The following is an 18565-nucleotide window of genomic DNA, read 5'->3' on the forward strand; positions in this document are numbered from 1 at the left end:
TTAAATAAAATGCTTTTTGAGTAAAATATATTACCATCCAAAGGTTATTCCATCATGAAAAAAAGATTAGTTTTTAATTATGTAGAATAAGGCTGTATATGTTTAATTTTTTTGGTAAATAAATTTCATTAATCCATTCACAATGTCATGCTCTTCCAGAGGTTTTTGTAAGATTATTGGGCAGTTTCTCTGCCTACAAGATATTATCACAGATGCTTGGGACCTTTGGGTGACAAGAAGAACAAGGAGACAACAAGATGGCGCACCCAGCTGCATGTGAAACATGCTTAGGCTGGGTGCCACTTTTGCCTCACTGCACGGATGGAGAGACAGCCTTACATTCCTGGGCATCCAGGCTTTGAGAGGTGTGGCCTGGCCCTGTAAAGGGCGGCTCCGCCTCTGTAGGGCTCAGTCAGCTTTGAAAGCTCGGCCTGAGCAGAGCATATATCAAGCTCTCTTGGCCGAGCTCCTCTGAGGCCAGTTTTACTGCAGGCCCTCAGGGCTAGGTGGCTATAGCTACCTTCTTGGGGAAAGCTGTGATAGTCCCCTGCTTGATATCTTCAAACAACAGGAGGAGAGCCAGGGCCCAGTGCCAGGCTCAGTGGTTTGGCAGAGATTATTATTATTATTATTATTATTATTATTATTATTATTATTATTATTATTATTATTATTATTATTATCCTCTTCTTATTTACACTTGGGGACTGTTGGTTATCAGTCAGGAGGGCTAAAGCAGGGTTATATCCAGTCCTTGCAGGCCTCTAGCCTAATTAGGCTCTTCCCCTTATTTTGTTGGGAGGGTGTACTTTCAGCAGAAACAGCAATAGGCTTTTCTGTAGGCCGCAGGAGTGAATTGCAGCCATCTGAGGGGTGGATTACATTACTGCTCCTGGCTTAGCAGGGTGGATGCTGGTAGGCCTCCTTTCTGTCTAGGCTTTTTTCCTCCCCCCCCCCCTGTTTATACTTACTTGGGAGGGAGTATTTCTAGCAGCAATAGCTCGGCTTACGGCCTTCAGGCAGCAGGCGGTGCATTTTGTGAAAAGGCTTGGCAGTTTATTCAGTTGGATGCAGCCATTTCGAGTGTGGCATCAGTGGCCTTCTTTGCCTCCTGGCAGTACAACCTTATTGAGAATGCATCTACAATATGCACAGCTCCAGCAGTGGCAATTTTGAGTGTGGGTTTTATATGGTCTGATTTGCCTCCTGCTTACTGGCAGTGGAGGCCATTTTGGTGAGGCTTTTACAGCTTCTGCTGTGCTGGGGTGACCATTTTGAGTGTGTCATCCTGTGGCCTGCTTAGCCTAGCACTGGCAGCCATTTTATAGAGGCCTCTGCAGTTTACACAGTGTTTGGGCTTCCATTTTGGAGGTATGTGTTACTGCAGTACATTGTGTTACTGTACATTTCCATCATGCCACTATAAATTTAAAAAATAAAAAATAAAAAGGCTAGCAGCCCTGCTAAGGGCAAACGGCCACTGAATATGTATCCTGCAAAGCAGCCCTACCTGCACAGTTAACCTTTGAGGATGATGAAGTGGCCACAGGGAGTAAGGAAATACTGGGCTATCAGTGTCCATCAGTCAGGAGGGCTGAAACATGGTTAGGCTCAGTCCCTGCAGGCCTCTAGTTTATCTACCCCCCTCCTCCCCAACGTTTTCACTCTATTGGAGAAAGTACTTACAGCTACAGCTGTGAAGGCCTGGCTGAGGCTGGGGTAGGGGGTGGCTTGCAGTCATCTGAAAGGCAGATTGCTTCACATATTATTGCTATTGGCTTAGCAAGGGTTTATATGCTCAGGGTGGTAGCTTGTAAACCCCTACCCCTGCTCAATTTTTCAGCCTTAGCACAATTGATGTTGGTAGCAGAACTGGCCTAGGCTGCTGTAACCTAGTCATGTGAGGGTGACAGTGAACCTGACTGGCAGATAGGTAAGTAAACTGGCTCCTAGTGCATGACTGTGGGTGCTCCTGGGGTCAGGCAACAGTCTCCAGGCTCCCATGTTTAGACTCCTGGGTTGTATCCTCTTGGGTATTGCCTTTTTGTTTTATAGTCTGGCGTCTTGAGTTATTTCTTGATTCAGTTATAAAGGGACAGTCATAAAGGGAGCAGCAGTTTGGGGGTTAACCCTCCTCTTCAGGAAGTGGAGGAGAAGGATGAGGTAGACCTGAGGAGGGAGACAGTGAATTAGATTTAAGGTGGTTTACTGTACATGGACCAGGCAGCTGCCTGCCGGCCTCCTTTATGGGAGCTTCAGCAGCTGGCTGGGCTTTGAGCCTTGTCTCCAGGGTGTTGATACCTAGAGGTGGAGTTTCCTTGGAGTTTCTGCTGCCTTGGGGCTTAACAGCTCTGAGTTTAGTTCAGGGGCGCTGGTGGGCTGAGCAGTGGCCCATTGACCAGTCAGAATGGGGGTCTTACTATACTCCGTATATGCTTGGAATTTTCCAATCCTCCTGGCAGTTGGTGTGGGGGAGGGAACTAGATAACCCCTCAGCACACTTCACGTGGACAGTTAGGCAGTGATGCCCATACCTAACCCTTTCATCCAAATCATATAGGATTTTGAGATGGGTTCCGGAGACTGGTCCTGGCATTTATGTTTCAAAGCAACACCCAGTCTCAACTGCAGATGCAACAGGGCAGCTTGTCCCTCAGATTTCCTCTGAGCTAGGCCTTCAGGGATGGCTGTGGTTGTTTGGCAACCAGATGATATAGCCCCCAGCACACGGTGCACCTATGTCTAAGTAGATGGCGGTCTCTAGGCTGGGGCATAGGTTGGTCTGTAGGAGTTATGGCTAGTGGATATATCCCACAGTTATGGGGGGGGGTGAAATTAAGGGGCTCGCCTTGTATCCAGTAGCAGCCATCAGGCAGCTTTTGCGCCTTTAGGTTCACCAGTAAACCTCCCCGTTTGATGTTGGCCTGGGCATTTTCTGGGGCTACATGATGTTAATGGTTGGTGTGAAAGTTAGATTCTTGAGAATTTGCACAGTGATGACCCAAGCCCTTAAGGAAGGGTCTAGTTGACACTGCACTTAGCCACAAGGAACATGATGGCCAGCTGTTATTTCTGTTTGATGGGACATGAGGATCTTTCCCTCACTCCTGGTCATTCACCAGGGGGTAATGAGTTGAAATTTCCAAGGGCACAGCCCTTCTATCACAGGCCCCATAGACATGCATGTATAGGCTGGGTGGCCCAGTGTGCTTGAGGGGAGGAGCTGTCCTCTGCCTCACATATTGTTATTCACATGTGCAGTAGTAACCTGGGCTGTGTGGCATGGCCCTTGCATGCATAGGCTGGGTGGCCTTGTGAGCTGGAGGGTGGAGCAGCCTCCATTTCACGTTCAGTTTGTTCACCTGGGTGGTATGACCTTGGTTCATAGGGTCTGGACCTTTCCTTACATGCTCACACAGACTTGCAGCCTGGGTTTAGGCTCTGTTTGGAAAAAGGTGTGCCTATCAGGATTTGAGTCTGCACTGTTTCATGTAACGTCACTGATGGCCTTCTGCGGAACTCTGAGAGGAGTGAGCTGGTGGCCCAATCCCTCACAGATCTGTCTGTGTGTGCTCTGAGGGCACAGGACCTGAAGTTTGAGACTGATTCAGTGACCCTTCATATTAGGTGGTCCAAGATGGATCAGTGACAGTGGGGGCACAATTGTTCAGGTGGGCCCTTGTGATGAGTCTGAGCAGTGCAACTGCACTGGGCTATCTGGGACCAAAGAGTAGGTCAGTGATAGTAGGCAGTGTATTGGGCATACGTGCACCCCTGCTGACGCTTTAAAGAGTTGTGTCTAATTGTTTCTTTTTCTTTTTAGGTGCTGTGATTCACTGCAGGAGGTGTTGAAGCCTTATATACACAGCATGATTTTCTGGGTGGCTCATCAGGCCAAGAGGATGTCAATCGGGTAGTGACAGGGCCTCTGCGTGCAATCCTCTGCCTCACATTTTGGTCATTCGCCGCGTGGTGTTGACCTTGGCATACAGGTCATGGACTCTTCGTTTCAGGCTCACACAGGCTTGGAGCACCCAGACAAGTAGTGGCCTGATTGTAGAGGGGAGGTGCGGACCTCCACCTCAGATGCTGATCATTCACCGCATGGTGTTGACCTTGTCTCTCAGGGCATGGCCCTTTCCTTACAGGCTCACACGGACTTGCAGCGCCCAGGCAAGTAGTGGCCTGATGGTTTGAGGGGAGGTGCGGACCTCCACCTCACGTCCTGGTCATTCGCCGCGTGGTGCTGACCTAGTCTCACAGGGCATGGTCCTTTCCTTATAAGCTCACACAGGCTTGCAGCGCCCAGGCAAGTAGTGGCCTGATGGTTTGAGGGGAGGTGTGGACTTCTGCCTCACATCCTGGTTATTCACCGCGTGGTGTTGACCTTGTCTCTCAGGGCATGGCCCTTTCCTTACAGGCTCACACAGGCTTGCAGCGCCCAGGCAAGTAGTGGCCTGATGGCTGGTGGGGAGGTGTGGACCTCCGCCTCACATGTTGGTCATTCGCTGCGTGGTGTCGACCTTGTCTCGCAGGGCATGGCCCTTTCCTTACAGGCTCACACAGGCTTGCAGCGCCCAGGCAAGTAGTGGCCTGATGGCTGGAGGGGAGGTGCAGACCTCCGCCTCACATGTTGGTCATTCGCCGCGTGGTGTTGACCTTGTCTCGCAGGGCATGGCCCTTTCCTTACAGGCTCACACAGGCTTGCAGCGCCCAGGCAAGTAGTGGCCTGATGGCTGGAGGGGAGGTGCGTGCCTCCACCTCACATGCTGGTCATTCGCTGCGTGGTGTTGACCTTGTCTCACAGGGCATGGCCCTGTCCTTACAGGCTCACACAGGCTTGCAGCACCCAGGCAAGTAGTGGCCTGATGGTAGAGGGGAGGTGCGTGCCTCCACCTCACATGCTGGTCATTCGCCGCGTGGTGTTGACCTTGTCTTGCAGGGCATGGCCCTTTCCTTACAGGCTCACACAGGCTTGCAGCGCCCAGGCAAGTAGTGGCCTGATGGCTGGATGGGAGGTGCGGACCTCCGCCTCACATGTTGGTCATTCGCCGCGTGGTGTTGACCTTGTCTCGCAGGGCATGGCCCTTTCCTTACAGGCTCACACAGGCTTGCAGCGCCCAGGCAAGTAGTGGCCTGATGGCTGGAGGGGAGGTGCGTGCCTCCACCTCACATGCTGGTCATTCGCCGCGTGGTGTTGACCTTGTCTCACAGGGCATGGCTCTGTCCTTACAGGCTCACACAGGCTTGCAGCACCCAGGCAAGTAGTGGCCTGATGGTAGAGGGGAGGTGCGTGCCTCCACCTCACATGCTGGTCATTCGCCGCGTGGTGTTGACCTTGTCTCGCAGGGCATGGCCCTTTCCTTACAGGCTCACACAGGCTTGCAGCAACCAGGCAAATAGTGGCCTGATGGCTTGAGGGGAGGTGTGCCTCCACCTTACGTTCTGGTTATTACCTGGATGGTAGTGACCTTGGTCTACTGTGCTTCCCCATCATGGTGGCGGGAAGGGTCATTCACCTGGGTGGTGATGACCTTGGTTTGCAATGCTTCTGCGTCAGTGTGGCAGGAAGATTGAGACCCACTAGGTTGGGGCTAGGCATATGGCCGACAGAGCCCAAGAGAAAGCTGTCGGGAGGGACTGAGCATCTATTTGCCACGCCCCTGCATAAAGGCTGAATTTGCTGACCTCCACAGAGGTTATCAGGGGTCATGGCATAAGGCCAAAATGGCCCTTTAAAAGGCTTTGGGAGCAGGAGGGGTATTTATTTGCCCTTTCCTGGCATTAGGGCCGAAGTTGCCAACCTCTACAGAGGTGTCGGTGTTCACCTATTGGTGAAGGGCAACACAATATTCTGTGGTAACTGACGGCAAGGGTGATGGTTGGCACTAGGCTAACTGTGGGGTGCAAGGGCCTAAGCAGAGGCTTGGCCCTAGCTGTGGCAGGTTAGTTTTGGGTAGATAGAGCGGGCCGGTGAGTACCCAGTGGCACCTCCCCATTGATGGGGAATAGGGGTCTGTCAGGGATTGGCTGGCGGGCTGTACGGCTGCCAGCTGAGAGGGCAGACTGCCTGTGGGACCCCCTGTACAAGTCCTTCCCTCAGGCTTCATGGCTGGGGTGTATGGAACTTTAAGGGGGGAACCATTCACCTGGCCGGCCGGGTTACAGCCATTCACATGGATGGCTCGCACCTGGGGCAGGGGGTGCTCGCCCAAGCAGGTCGAGGAGTTGGTCCAATTGACCTCTTGTCTTGACCTGTAGTACTGCTAGTTATACCCTTGCCATTATTAAGTTTAATGTTGGTCAATAAATGGCCCAAATTTATACCTAAGCCTTGTGTCTGTCTCTTCATTCCGAATGGGGGGCAAAAGAATCATGTTATAAGGGACAGCCTGATACAAATTTGGGAATCGGTTAGAAAAAGAATAAGTCCATTGATATCGCCAATATTATCACCAATTGAAGCTTTTTGTGATAAAAATCAGAGAAAAGACAATGACTTAATAACATATAGAGATATGATAAACTCTCAAGGAAAGATAAAATCATGGCAAGAAATCCAAGATGAAGGAATAAAAATACAATGGCTGATATACTTTCAGGTGGTCTCCAGATTAAAAGAAGCTCTTAAAGTTCATAGAGGACAATTAAGAGATCTTACAGAATTTGATAAAATAATTACACAGAAGAAGGAGCACGTTCTGGGTCACATTTATAAACTTTTACTTCAATATGATACAGAAACAGAACAAGTTAAAACCTGCATGATAAAATGGATGCAAAACTTTGGAGAAGAAATAACATTTCAACAGTGGGAGAATCTTTGGACAAAGGGTATAAAGTTCACGGCGAGTCAAACTATAAGGGAAAACTGGTATAAGATGTTTTTCAGATGGTATATCACGCCAAAGGATATTGAGAATATGGACAAGAAATATATAGGGTCATGTTGGAAATGTAAAGAAGCGGATGGCTCTTTTTATCATATGTGGTAGACATGCCAAAAAAGTAAAAAAAATTGGAAATACATACATGCTGAGATGCGAAAAAATTTAAAACTAGGTTTCGCCTTGAAACCCCAGACTATGCTGCTGGGAATAATACCAGAAAATATTGATAAAACATTACATGAATTATTCAGATATTTGTTGACGGCGGCAAGAGTGACATTTGCGAGTAAATGAAAAGAAGATGAATGTCCAACCAAGGAAATCTGGAAAGACAAGATGGTAGAATATGCAGTGATGGCAAAATTGACGAGTTATATAAATAGAAGACGAATAAGTGAATTTGAAGAGAAATGGGGGAATTATTTTGTTTATAAAGAATAGAATAAATGAGATGTTGTAGTTTTATAAATTGGAATAAGATCACATACTGACTTATTGTATATAGACTGTAAGAGGTTACAGTCTGACAAGGGGGGAAATGTATGAATATATAATCAAATATATAATAGCTAAAATAGCTTGTAGATACGGAAACATTGATAAAGTTAGGGATAAGTAGAGAGGATTGCTATATTAATCAGTTACATAAAGAGATAAGATGAAATAGTGTAGTAATAATGGAATGAGTTTTTCCTTTTTGATTATTAATTTTTATTACTAAGTATGGGGAAGGAGGTGGGAGGCGCTAAGTATGCGTAGTACATAGTGATGGGACTTAACAATTGCAATTTTTATTGCTATGTGGATAAATACTGGGAAAGATTTTTTTAAAAAGTTTTTCATGGTTTCCTCAAGAAATTTATTTCTGGACTCTACACAAAGGGCAGAACAAAAGATAATGGGGAAAGTCTTTGGGGACTGAAACTCCACAAATACAGACATTTAATGATCACTGCCTAATACTATGCTCAGTCACCATATTGAGTGTGTGTGTGTGGGCATTTGCTTTTTCTCTGCACAAAAAGAATGGCTAATCAAAGGGTGCGCATCAGCATGTATTTAAATGTGCTCTGTCCCTCCATTTGGTGGCAGTTGCTTTTACCTTAGTGATGGGGGATCACTTATGTGATCACTTTGGGACTGAGGGCCAAGCTACAAGTGATGAATGACACTTGAACAGCAAGTGGATTGAGTGGAGGACAAGTGAACAGGGAGAAATACACTTGCCGTTCAAGTGTCATTCGTCACTTGTAGCTTGGCCCTGAGTTAGCAGTTTATCACTTGAACCCAAATAAACCCATTTGAACCCTCTTTAGCACGCTCGTGTGTGTGTCTTTGTGTGTGTATCTTTGAGTGTGTGTGATGGAAGATCAGCATTTTTTGGCATCTCGATGATGTGCAGAGAAGGAAACACAAGATGCAGAAGCAATATCAATGGGAACTTCAAGCCAAGGTGTGATGGTTTATGATGCTTATGAGGTCCATCAGTGGCTATTAGCCACAGGAGATAGATGGTATTCTCTTTGTGGGGAGGTGGTGCTCTGTTGTCTTGGTGCTGGAAGGAAGGCAGTGGGAGGGCTTCTGGTGTCCTGGCCTCACTGACAGTCCTTTAGATGGCACTGGATTTCTAGCCACTGTGTGTGACAGAATGTTGGACTGGATGGGCCACTGGCCTGATCCAACATGGCTTTGCTTATGTTCTTATGTTCTTATGCTGGAAGCCTTCTGGCATATTAAGGTTGCCACATGCCCACCATGAGTGGAAGATCCCTTACTGGAGCTCTCTGCCCTATACTCATGCTCAGTGGAATGGCAAAGGGACAATCAAACAACACTACATCACTTCCAGATAGGTACTTAGAAATATCACTGCATCATGTGACATTGTAGGAATTTCTGTGCTCTCTATGGTGAGCAATTAATTATCCTAATGGAGTTTGCAATATGGGCTGGAAAAATGGTAGAGAAAGACTACAGTATACAGTCTGCATCAAATACTCGGTGTACTTTAATATTCTCTGGTGATTCATTTTTTATAGATTGGGAGGACAGCTAAGAAATGACAGAAAATTCTAGCATGCATCATTAAATCTGAAGAACTGCCCTGGTAATCGCCCTTGACCAGAATCAAATTTCTTCTCAGCATCACAGATATGTAAGTAAACATTGACATTTACAGAAGCTGGCTACGAAACATCCTCCCCAAAAGTTGATATTAAATTCTACTTCAGCACTGATTGCTAAATCAAGAAGAACCATATTTTACTTGGTATAACATGGGCTACAAGAAATAAGAGTATTTTATTTATTTAAAATTTTTGTATGCCCACCTTTCTCCTGACCAAGCGAGGAACCAAGACAGATAGCAACAATAATACCATGCACAATAAAGCATTTTATAAATGTGTGTTTATAACTACTGGATTGCTCCCATCGACTTGATACAATCATTCTTGATATAGTTAAGAAATATGTTACTATAGCCATAAATATATCTTAACAAGGATTTAACACCAAAATAAAATATTAATTTATTGTATTAGCCGACCATGAAAGAAGCCTTCACCTATTCCAAATAGTCACAAAAATATTTAGAGGAGACTGTCATATGATTCAATAAACTATGCTATGAGTTTTATATGGGTTTCCATATCTTATCATTTCATTAGATTTTGCCAAGAAGAATGTTCTTTGGGTAACTGCAATCATAAGCAGAGTTCTGCCTTTCCAAGTCCATTGAAGTCAATTGCCCTGTTAATGTCAAACAAAACATGCTGGAAAATCTATGACTAAGTTGACAGTGAGGGTTTTTTTTGTGCGCTAAACTGCAGCCACGGGGCTCCTGATTCTGATCACAGACACCAGGCAATTCTTCCCTTTGCACCCTCCTCCCAGTCTTCAGTGTCTCCCTGAGGATAATATTGTTCATTGCGAGAAAGATGCAGCACAAGTAAAACAGTTGAAACTTCCTTTGCGGGAAACCCCCCCCCCCTGATTATTGGTCACCTAGAATGCTGTCTAGAACTAAACTATTATTTTTAGTGGTTTAACACTAAACAAAACAATAATTTTGTTTCTTACAGGTTAAATTAAAATAATGGGTAAGACCCAATATTTTTTATTTGAAACAATTTACATAAAATGGCAAATTATACATTCAGTAGTGCCTCAATATATTTGACCACTATATAATGAAATGTGTTGTAAAGAATGTTAATGAAAGGAGCAAGAATTTAGCATTTTTATTCGTCTGAATTATTTGCTGTATTTGAATCATCCAAGGATAACCACTACATATATTTAGTCATACAGCATACACAATATAATAGCCAGAATTTTTAAAAAATCTTTAATGGTTTTATATTGTATAAATCAATTTTAACGTGTTTTTAAATTGTTGTGATCCACCCCGAGCACCTTGTGGGGAGGGCAGAATAAAAATCCAAAGTAAATAAAATTAAAAAAATTAAAAAATAAATTCATTTATATCCAGTCCTTTTATATGCGGTCCAATGTTTGTCTTTAATAAGTGTGGCATAACTGCACTTCAATCTGAGTGCACCATTTTATTTATTTAACCTTGATTTTAAAAGTTATATGCTGTCCTTCCATTTATATAAATAGCCAATAAACAAATATTTTACAAAGCATACTAATGTAACTTACAGTTTAAATTTACAAAATGTACTTGTTGCTAAATACTTCTACAATACATTGGATGCTATACACAAAATGAAACAACAAATTTTACCCAGATAGTCAGCCATGTCACTCTGCAACCCAAGATCGTTCTTATTATCCTGAATTGGGGCAAAGATTCTGATTGGACGGCATAAGTATGTTGGCCGGCTTGAATCCCCCAATCAGGCCTTCCTGCAGCTGCTTCACTTCCGATGCAGGCAGGCTAGACCATAGTTACTACTACAAATCAGCAAAGTAGTTAGGCTAATAAACTTAGTACACTAAAAGTACAATTAAATGGGTACAATGGAAACTGGGCAGACCTGCCACTTGGTCAAACAAACCCCACGGGGTTTATTTCACTTCTCTAAGAACTGTGCTACTGGACTCTTTTCTATTTTGCTACTACAGACTAACATGGCTAACTCCTCTTGATCTAAGAACTGTAAATACTGTCATTGATATGTGATACAATAAAAGTAAGCAGTATGATGCTTATTTGCCCCCCTAGTCGGAATGAGAGGCAGACACAAAGGTTTGGGTTCAAACGGGCCGCTTTATTAAAATGACAACAGCAAACATCAACTACGGCAGGGGCCTAACTAGTCGTACAGGTCAGGCCCTGGGGTCACTCCATCAAATGGCTGGGACCCGGCCTGGCAAGGTGGCGTGGTTCACCCCTGTAAAGCTCCCCCACCCGGCCGTATGGCAGCGGGGGGAGACTGGCTTGTCCAGGGGTTCCCCACCCAGGGCATCTGACCTCGCAGCTGGGCCATACGGCAGCCAGCCGCTCCTGAAAGACCCCAATTCCCCACCAATGGGGAGGTGCCAAGGGTGCTCACCAGCCCGCCACAGATTTTCCCTGACTAAAATCCTGCTCCCGGGACATCAACTCTGGCCCACTGAGCCAATTAACCCCACTTGTCTCCCAGTGCAAGGTAGGCAAAAAAAACTCCCTTCCCAAAGCCAACCAGGGAAAGAGAGATAAAAAATTCCTACCTGGCCCCATCAAAGGCGACCGGCTAATCCCGCACTGAAATAGGGTGAGGAGGGTGGGCCGAGCACAAGGCAAGACTGAGCTCTGAGGGTGGAGCGGCAAACCACTGCCACGAAGCTCCGCCCCCAGCAGCTAAGCCCCGTATGAAGGGCTGGACTCCCTGCCTCCATCCAGCCAGGGGGGCAAACAGCTGCCACGAGCCTAAGGGTCTTATGCCCCTGGCTGGGATGGCAGGATTCTTACAGTTCTTCTAATATTACCTACAAACCTTATTCAGAACTTCTTCATGTTCCTCTGTTGTCTGAAGTACAGTGTGTGTGTGTGTGTGTGTGTGTGTGTGTGTGTGTGTGTGTGTGTGTGTGTGTGGTCATACAAAAAGGAGATTTTCCATAGTGACACTAGGGTTATGGAACTCTCTATCTTGCCTCCTCATTGCTGGATTTCAGGACAAAGTCAAAATGGTACTTTTTAGCAAGCTGTTTTTTAATAGCTCATGCTTTATTTTGGAATATTGCATGTGTGTGTTTTAATTTGCTAATTGTTTTTGGCTCTTTGAACTTGTGGCTTGTAATTGTTTGTAGTGGTTAGATTATTGGGCTAGGATGTGGGAGACATAGGGATTTTTTAAAATTTATATTCGGTTTATATTCCAGCCTCCCCACATCAGCGGGCTTAGGGCGGATTATAACATATACATTATAAAAAGCTTTAACATTTCAACTTTAAAACCAATAGACAATAATATATAATTTAAAATCTAAATTACAGAGTACAAAAAGCAGCAGCACAGAAACAATTCATATAATCCATCATCCAACAATTCATATAACCCATCATCCATATAATCCATCCAAAAAAATATCACAAAAGGGTCTGGTGGTAGCTATTTTCTGATAGGGAGGGATGATCCCCTCTATTCGATGGGTGGGGGGCCCGGCCCAGCGTCAACCATACACCTGGAAGAACAGCTCTGTCTTACAGGCCCGGTGAAAGGATAGCATGTCCTGCTGGGCCCTGGTCTCATCAGACAGAGGGTTCCACCAGGTTGGAGCCAGGACCAAAAAGACCCTGGCTCTGGTCGATGCTAGGCTGGTCGATGCTAGTGGGGCCAGGGACCACTAATAGCTTTTTTCACTAGAATGAAGAGTCCTCTGGGGCTCATATGGGGAGAGGTGCAGGTACGCTGGTCCCAGTCCATATAGGGCTTTATAGGTTAAAACCAGAACCTTGAACCTGATTCGGTACTCTACTGGTTACCAATGCAGCTGGCACAATACTGATGTTATATATGCATTTCCCGGCACTCTGGTGATGACCCATGCCACCGCATTTTGGACCAGTTGTAACCTCCAGATCAGACTCAAGGGAAGCCCTGCATAGAGTGCATTACAGTAGTCTAACCTAGAGGTGACCATTGCTTGGACCACTGTAGTTAAATCGTGGGTCGACAGATAGGGAGCAAGCTGCCTGGTCTGACAAAGATGGAAAAATGAGGACCTGGCAACCTCAGCCACCTGGGCCATTCCCAGGGAAGCATGCAGGATCACTCCCAGACTCTTCACCCTTGGGGTTGGTGTAAGTACCACCCCATCAAGAGTAGGAAGTTGGGGTCCCAAATCCACATTCCCGTGACTCTACAGGATCTTCGTGGGATTTAACTTCAGCCGACTCTGCTTCAACCATCCAGTCACGGCCTCAGAAGCATGCTCCAGGACATCTGGGGCTGAGCCAGACTGGCTGTCCATCAGCAGGTATAACTGGGTGTCATCTGCATACTGGTGACACCCAAGTCCGAAACTTTGCACCAACTGGGTGAGGGGGCACATATAAATGTTAAACAATAATGGCGAAAGCACTGCCCCCTATGGTACACCACAAACCATTGGGTGGCAGGATGACTGTTGTTCCCCCAGCACCACCCTCTATCCTCGACCATGGAGAAAGGAGACAAGTCACTGTAGTGCTGTCCCTTGTATCCCACGTCGACAAGGCGGTGGGTCAGAAGATTGTGGTCAACCGTATCAAATGCTGCTGAAAGGTCTAATAATATCAGCAGTGCCAATCTGCCTCAATCCAGGTGTCTGCGAAGATTGTCCATGAGGGTGACCAGCATTCCCCTGATGAGGGCAGTGGATCTCTGCTCCCAGCCTTTGCCCCACCACCACTGCTTACCTGGCAGATGTGGGGGGAGGTGCAGGGAAAGGGCCAGGGAGCTCTGGAGCATGGGGGTGGTCTTCACTTCTTTGTTGTGCTGGGCATGATGTAATTCCCAATGTAACAAGGAAGTCCTCTGGAGTGTGTAATGATCTATTCGTAACATAGACTGGAAATTTTGTCTGAAGCATATGATCTTATGGCAGGACTCTAATCTCAAGAACCGAGTTTGATTCCCCTCCTCTTGAAGCCAGCTGGGTGCCCTTGGGTCAGTCACAGCTTCGCAGAGCAGTCTCAGCCCCACCTACCTCACAGAGTGATTGTTGTGAGGATAATAATAGCACACTTCGTAAACTGCTCTGAGTGGGTGTTAAGGTGTCCTGAAGGGCAGTATATAAATCAAATGTTGTTATTGTTATTATTATTATTTTCTACACTTTTCCAGATAGAATTTGCAATCTATGGTGTAGCATCACAATGATTGCTTATCTGTAGTGCTGACAGGCAAGCCAGAAATATTGAGCTGTTCATGGTCACTGTTCAGTATATTAAAAAGTTTGGAGACAGAAGACTGATTTTTAGGACTTTTTAGTCCTGTAGCTTCCCTTTGAATAATTCACACTTGTATGGACACATATGTATTAAGCAGAATTTAAAACATAATAAGAACACTACCAATCCAAGACATTAATTTGAAGTTGTATTGGTGTATGAAAAGGCAATTCACTTCTGAACATAATTTATAAAACCAAAGAAACATTAACGCAGCCTAAAATACGAGAGGTTTAAACAATAATTCCCCAGTTCTGGATCAAAATTAAAATGAAATGAAATAAACATGTTTTAAGGTATTCCTGCTATTTATTATGCCTAGGTAAAGGTAAAGGTGCAAGCACCGAGTCATTACTGCCCATGCCTAGACCTTGCTAATTTAACAGCAGGTCAGAACCTCTTATTGAATGCACACAATTAAAAATATATGAAGAGAGAAAAAAGAATCTACTATGTAGGTTTGGAATTTTAATACAAAATATGCAGAAACTACTTTTTGTATACTGCTAGTAGAGATGTGCATAACAAAATTCCTGAGCTGAAGATATATACAGAAATCACTGTTTCAAATCATTACCCTAATGCTCCAGAAAGGTAACACAAATCCAAGATGCTTGGGAATTTTGAAACTTTGTCATTGAAAATAATTGTGTTTTTTTTAAAAAAAAACTCTGGTGCTTACCAGCCATGCAGCAATAATCACGTTTTTCTTTGATTCTACTGATTTCCTGGACAATGGCATCTCTCCCTTTCACTAAGACCTTTGCAGGGGAGGAGCATACAGCATTCCCAGCCAATCCTAAACTGCTGAGAGCTGTCCTCCTCCCCCCTCCTCTGTGAGGAATTCCTTCTGAAAGTTGAAACCCTGGAGGAACCAGCGGCCGTAGAATTACAATGCTGTTTCTAGAATGCTTTTCTGTCCAGTCACAGTGGGTTATACTAGATGTTACCTTTTTTTTAAAAAAAAGAGTAAGTTTGAGTTTCCTAGACTTGACTCCATATTTCCACAGCCATACAGAAGTTGTGGGGACTGTCTTTAAAAATAAAGGTTAGCCCAATTGAACTGGGAACTGCTGTGATGGATGAGGATAGATTCTTTCCTTCCATTTTCTTTTGGCTCACCCAAGTCAGTACTTCAACCCACACAGGGCAAGTGTTTTCAAGCAACATAATTTTTTGTCAAGAGGCATCATTCATAACATACACTGGTGAACTAATAATAAATAATTCTCTAACTTTTCTGTATAAGTCTGTAAAGATGGCAGTTATTCTGTACTTACACAGTGGATTTTTATATGTAATTTCATCAGCCACTAGTACAAGAAACACTAGTACATGAAAGAAATATACTGCAATGAATTTCTACTTTAGCTGATACATAAGCATCAACCTGTTATCTTTTTTACATGAAATTATTGTTAATCTTTTTGTGCAAATATTCCCATTAATACAACATATATTAGTGTTAAGAATAAGTGTTGTCTTAAGATATTATGTATTCATTCCAAAATCCTTACGCACAAAGCAGTAAATCCGTTCTCTTCTACTGAACTTGGTATATACATTCCACTTAATTACTTGGTATCCATGCAGCAAAATCAATTCCATTGTTCTTCACAACTAGTAATCTAACATACTCAGTGTTGCTCATAAATTTCTTATAGGCCTACAACTTTTCACAAAATGCATGATTTACTCATTGTTGGGTATGGTCCCAGTCTGAATACATCCCAAACAGCCTTCAACCATGAACCAGGGAATGAGAGCAATCGTTAAGGAAAGTTTGGGCATGAAGCTCAATGAAAACTAGACTGAAAATCATGACATTATGTAAAAGCAAAAAGATTACCTTGGAATGCAATAAAAAACAAATCTCTTACCATGGCAGGAACCATCAACTTCTTCATATCCAACACTACAGATGCATCGTCCTAGAGGCACAAGCCAATCCCCATCTGCTCCACAATATAATTTTGGAGTGTCTCGCTCTTCAGCACTCTTCACACAGGAACCTCGTACTTCCACTAAAGAGGAAGAATCAACCCTTGGAATAGTATCAGGAAACATAGCCAAGTTCCGAACAGTGGAAGGGCACTTTTTGTAGTAAACACGGACAGAGACCAAAGCAATGCACGCACCAATGTCTTGAAAAGCAAGAAAAAATCCTTTCCTGTTTATTGGTCCCACCTCACGAACTTCTGTGTTCAGTTTAAGGATGCGGTCACCCAAATCCATCTGAGTAAAACTTTCATCAGCTGCAATAGTATCAATTTTACTGTATTGATTTGGTTTGAATTTAATTCCGTGGGATTCATCTGATTCCAGGTAGTAGAGATTAAATGTTTCTTTGCATGTTCCCAGTACCCATGGAATGCTGTTGCAGTCCCTCAGTGTAAACTTCATTTCCACATAAATTTTCTGGGCTGCATCACGAGAGATCCAATTTGTACGAAGCCAGTTGTTTTGGTTCGGTTCCATAACATTACATACCTGGTAAGTGTGGATGGGGCGATTATATTCATCCATTTCTGTTATGGCATCCCACTAGAAAAAAAATGCATTTCATGAAAAAAAGTCATTCATAAAAATACATATGATGGGGGACAATGTATAATGAAATTATTAGAATAGATTAGGAATTGTTGTCATTGTGGAAGACCAAAGTTTGAAATTTATCAAGTTAACTAATAAAATATCAAGGCCTCAGAGACTCTAATTAGGCTATTGACAATCTAATAATAATGATTGTTATTATTTGAAGGAAGTATAGTATTGAAAGCAGTCTTTCCTCTGGCTACTTCTGAGACAGATTTGATAATGTATATTAATATTCACATCTTTATAAAACAATTATACTAAAACCTGAACATCCATTGATGATCTTTAAAGCATTTTTCTGGAAATTGGAGCCAGTTAGTAGACATCATTATCTTTATAATATGGTTAGTATATATGTTAATAAAATTGTTCTGTACTTATGAGTTGTACCACCTCAGTTTCACACATTAAAGCTTTTGTCTGAAATCTATTTATTTATTTATGATATTTCTATCACACCTGTCTATTGAAAGCACTTATGGTAGCTCACAAAAATCTTAAAAGCAGATACAATTAATAACCTTAAAATAATAACTAGTAGAAGAACAGACACGATCTGTTATAAAACTAGCATTAAGCCAACAATAGAAAACTATGAATGTGGATAAAAACCTACAGCAATAAAATCAAAATCAAAAACATTTTTAAAAAACTGTGAATCAGAACTATGTGAAAATATCACTTTAGCAGTCACCAAACGACCTTCAGAATAACTCCAGCCTCTAAGAGTTCAGAAGTGATTGTCCCCAAAGCTGAAGAAGTTGACGTCTGAAGTATAGGTATGCATAAAGGGCAAGTAACATTGACAAACTCATAAAGGGTAGAGGTGAATGTTCTCGCCCATTTAGGACTTGAACTTTCATTTGGCACCAAAACCAAATAGACAGCTCATGCTGTATATATAATACTGATGATATATAGTCACTGTGGCAGGCCACAGTTAAAACCACTGGAGTGGCATTTTGCACTAATTAAGGTTTCCGGAGCTTCTTCAAAGACAACCCCATCTACAGAGCGTTACAGTAACATGTTCTGACATTACCACACAGGTATGACAGTGGAAACAGTATCCATGGTAAGTAACACTATATAGTTCACATCATCAGGGAGATTATTTTTCACATCTCTATCATGGCAAGCACTTTGATCATGACTTTTCATGATAGAACAAGGTCATTCATGGTCCTTAGGGACAGGGATGATGTTGTCCCCGTCCCTTTTATAATTCATGTAAGGCACAGAACATTGGCCGGGACAGTTCATTGCCCAACCTATGGGGAATGGCAATAGAAGAACCTTAAGGTAAAGGTAGTCCCCTATGCAAGCACTGAGTCATTACTGACCCATGGGGGGATGTCGCATCACGATATTTTCTTGGTAGACTTTTTGCAGGGTGGTTTGTCATTGCCTTCCCCAGTCATCTACACTTACCCCCAGGAAACTGGGTACTCATTTTACTGACCTCGGAAGGATGGAAGGCTGAGTCAACCTTGAGCCGGCTACCCAAACTCGGCTTCTGCCAGGATCGAACTCAGGTCGTGAGCAGAGCTTGGGCTGCAGTACTGCAGCTTACCACTCTGTGCCACGGGGCTCCTGGAAGAACCTTAAATGGACTTTATTCAGACATTTGCTCTATGCAAGCATTTGCCTCAAATTTAAAAAAAAAATTCTCAAAAAGGACACTGTAGGGCTA

The 18565-nt window shown here is 43.9% G+C and overlaps 1 protein-coding gene across 2 annotated transcripts in view; it reads right to left on the reverse strand.

Moving 5' to 3' along the window:
- EPHA6 (EPH receptor A6) overlaps window positions 1–18565 on the reverse strand; it is a 785056-nt gene that overhangs the window by 597235 nt on the left and 169256 nt on the right. For both annotated transcript variants that reach the window (XM_054973550.1, XM_054973551.1), the window contains exon 3: window positions 16155–16818. In XM_054973550.1, the coding sequence (XP_054829525.1) occupies window positions 16155–16818 (664 nt within the window). The remainder of the gene's footprint in view (window positions 1–16154; window positions 16819–18565) is intronic.

This window comes from Eublepharis macularius, chromosome 3 (genome assembly GCF_028583425.1).
Source record: "Eublepharis macularius isolate TG4126 chromosome 3, MPM_Emac_v1.0, whole genome shotgun sequence".
Lineage (NCBI taxonomy): Eukaryota > Metazoa > Chordata > Lepidosauria > Squamata > Eublepharidae > Eublepharis > Eublepharis macularius.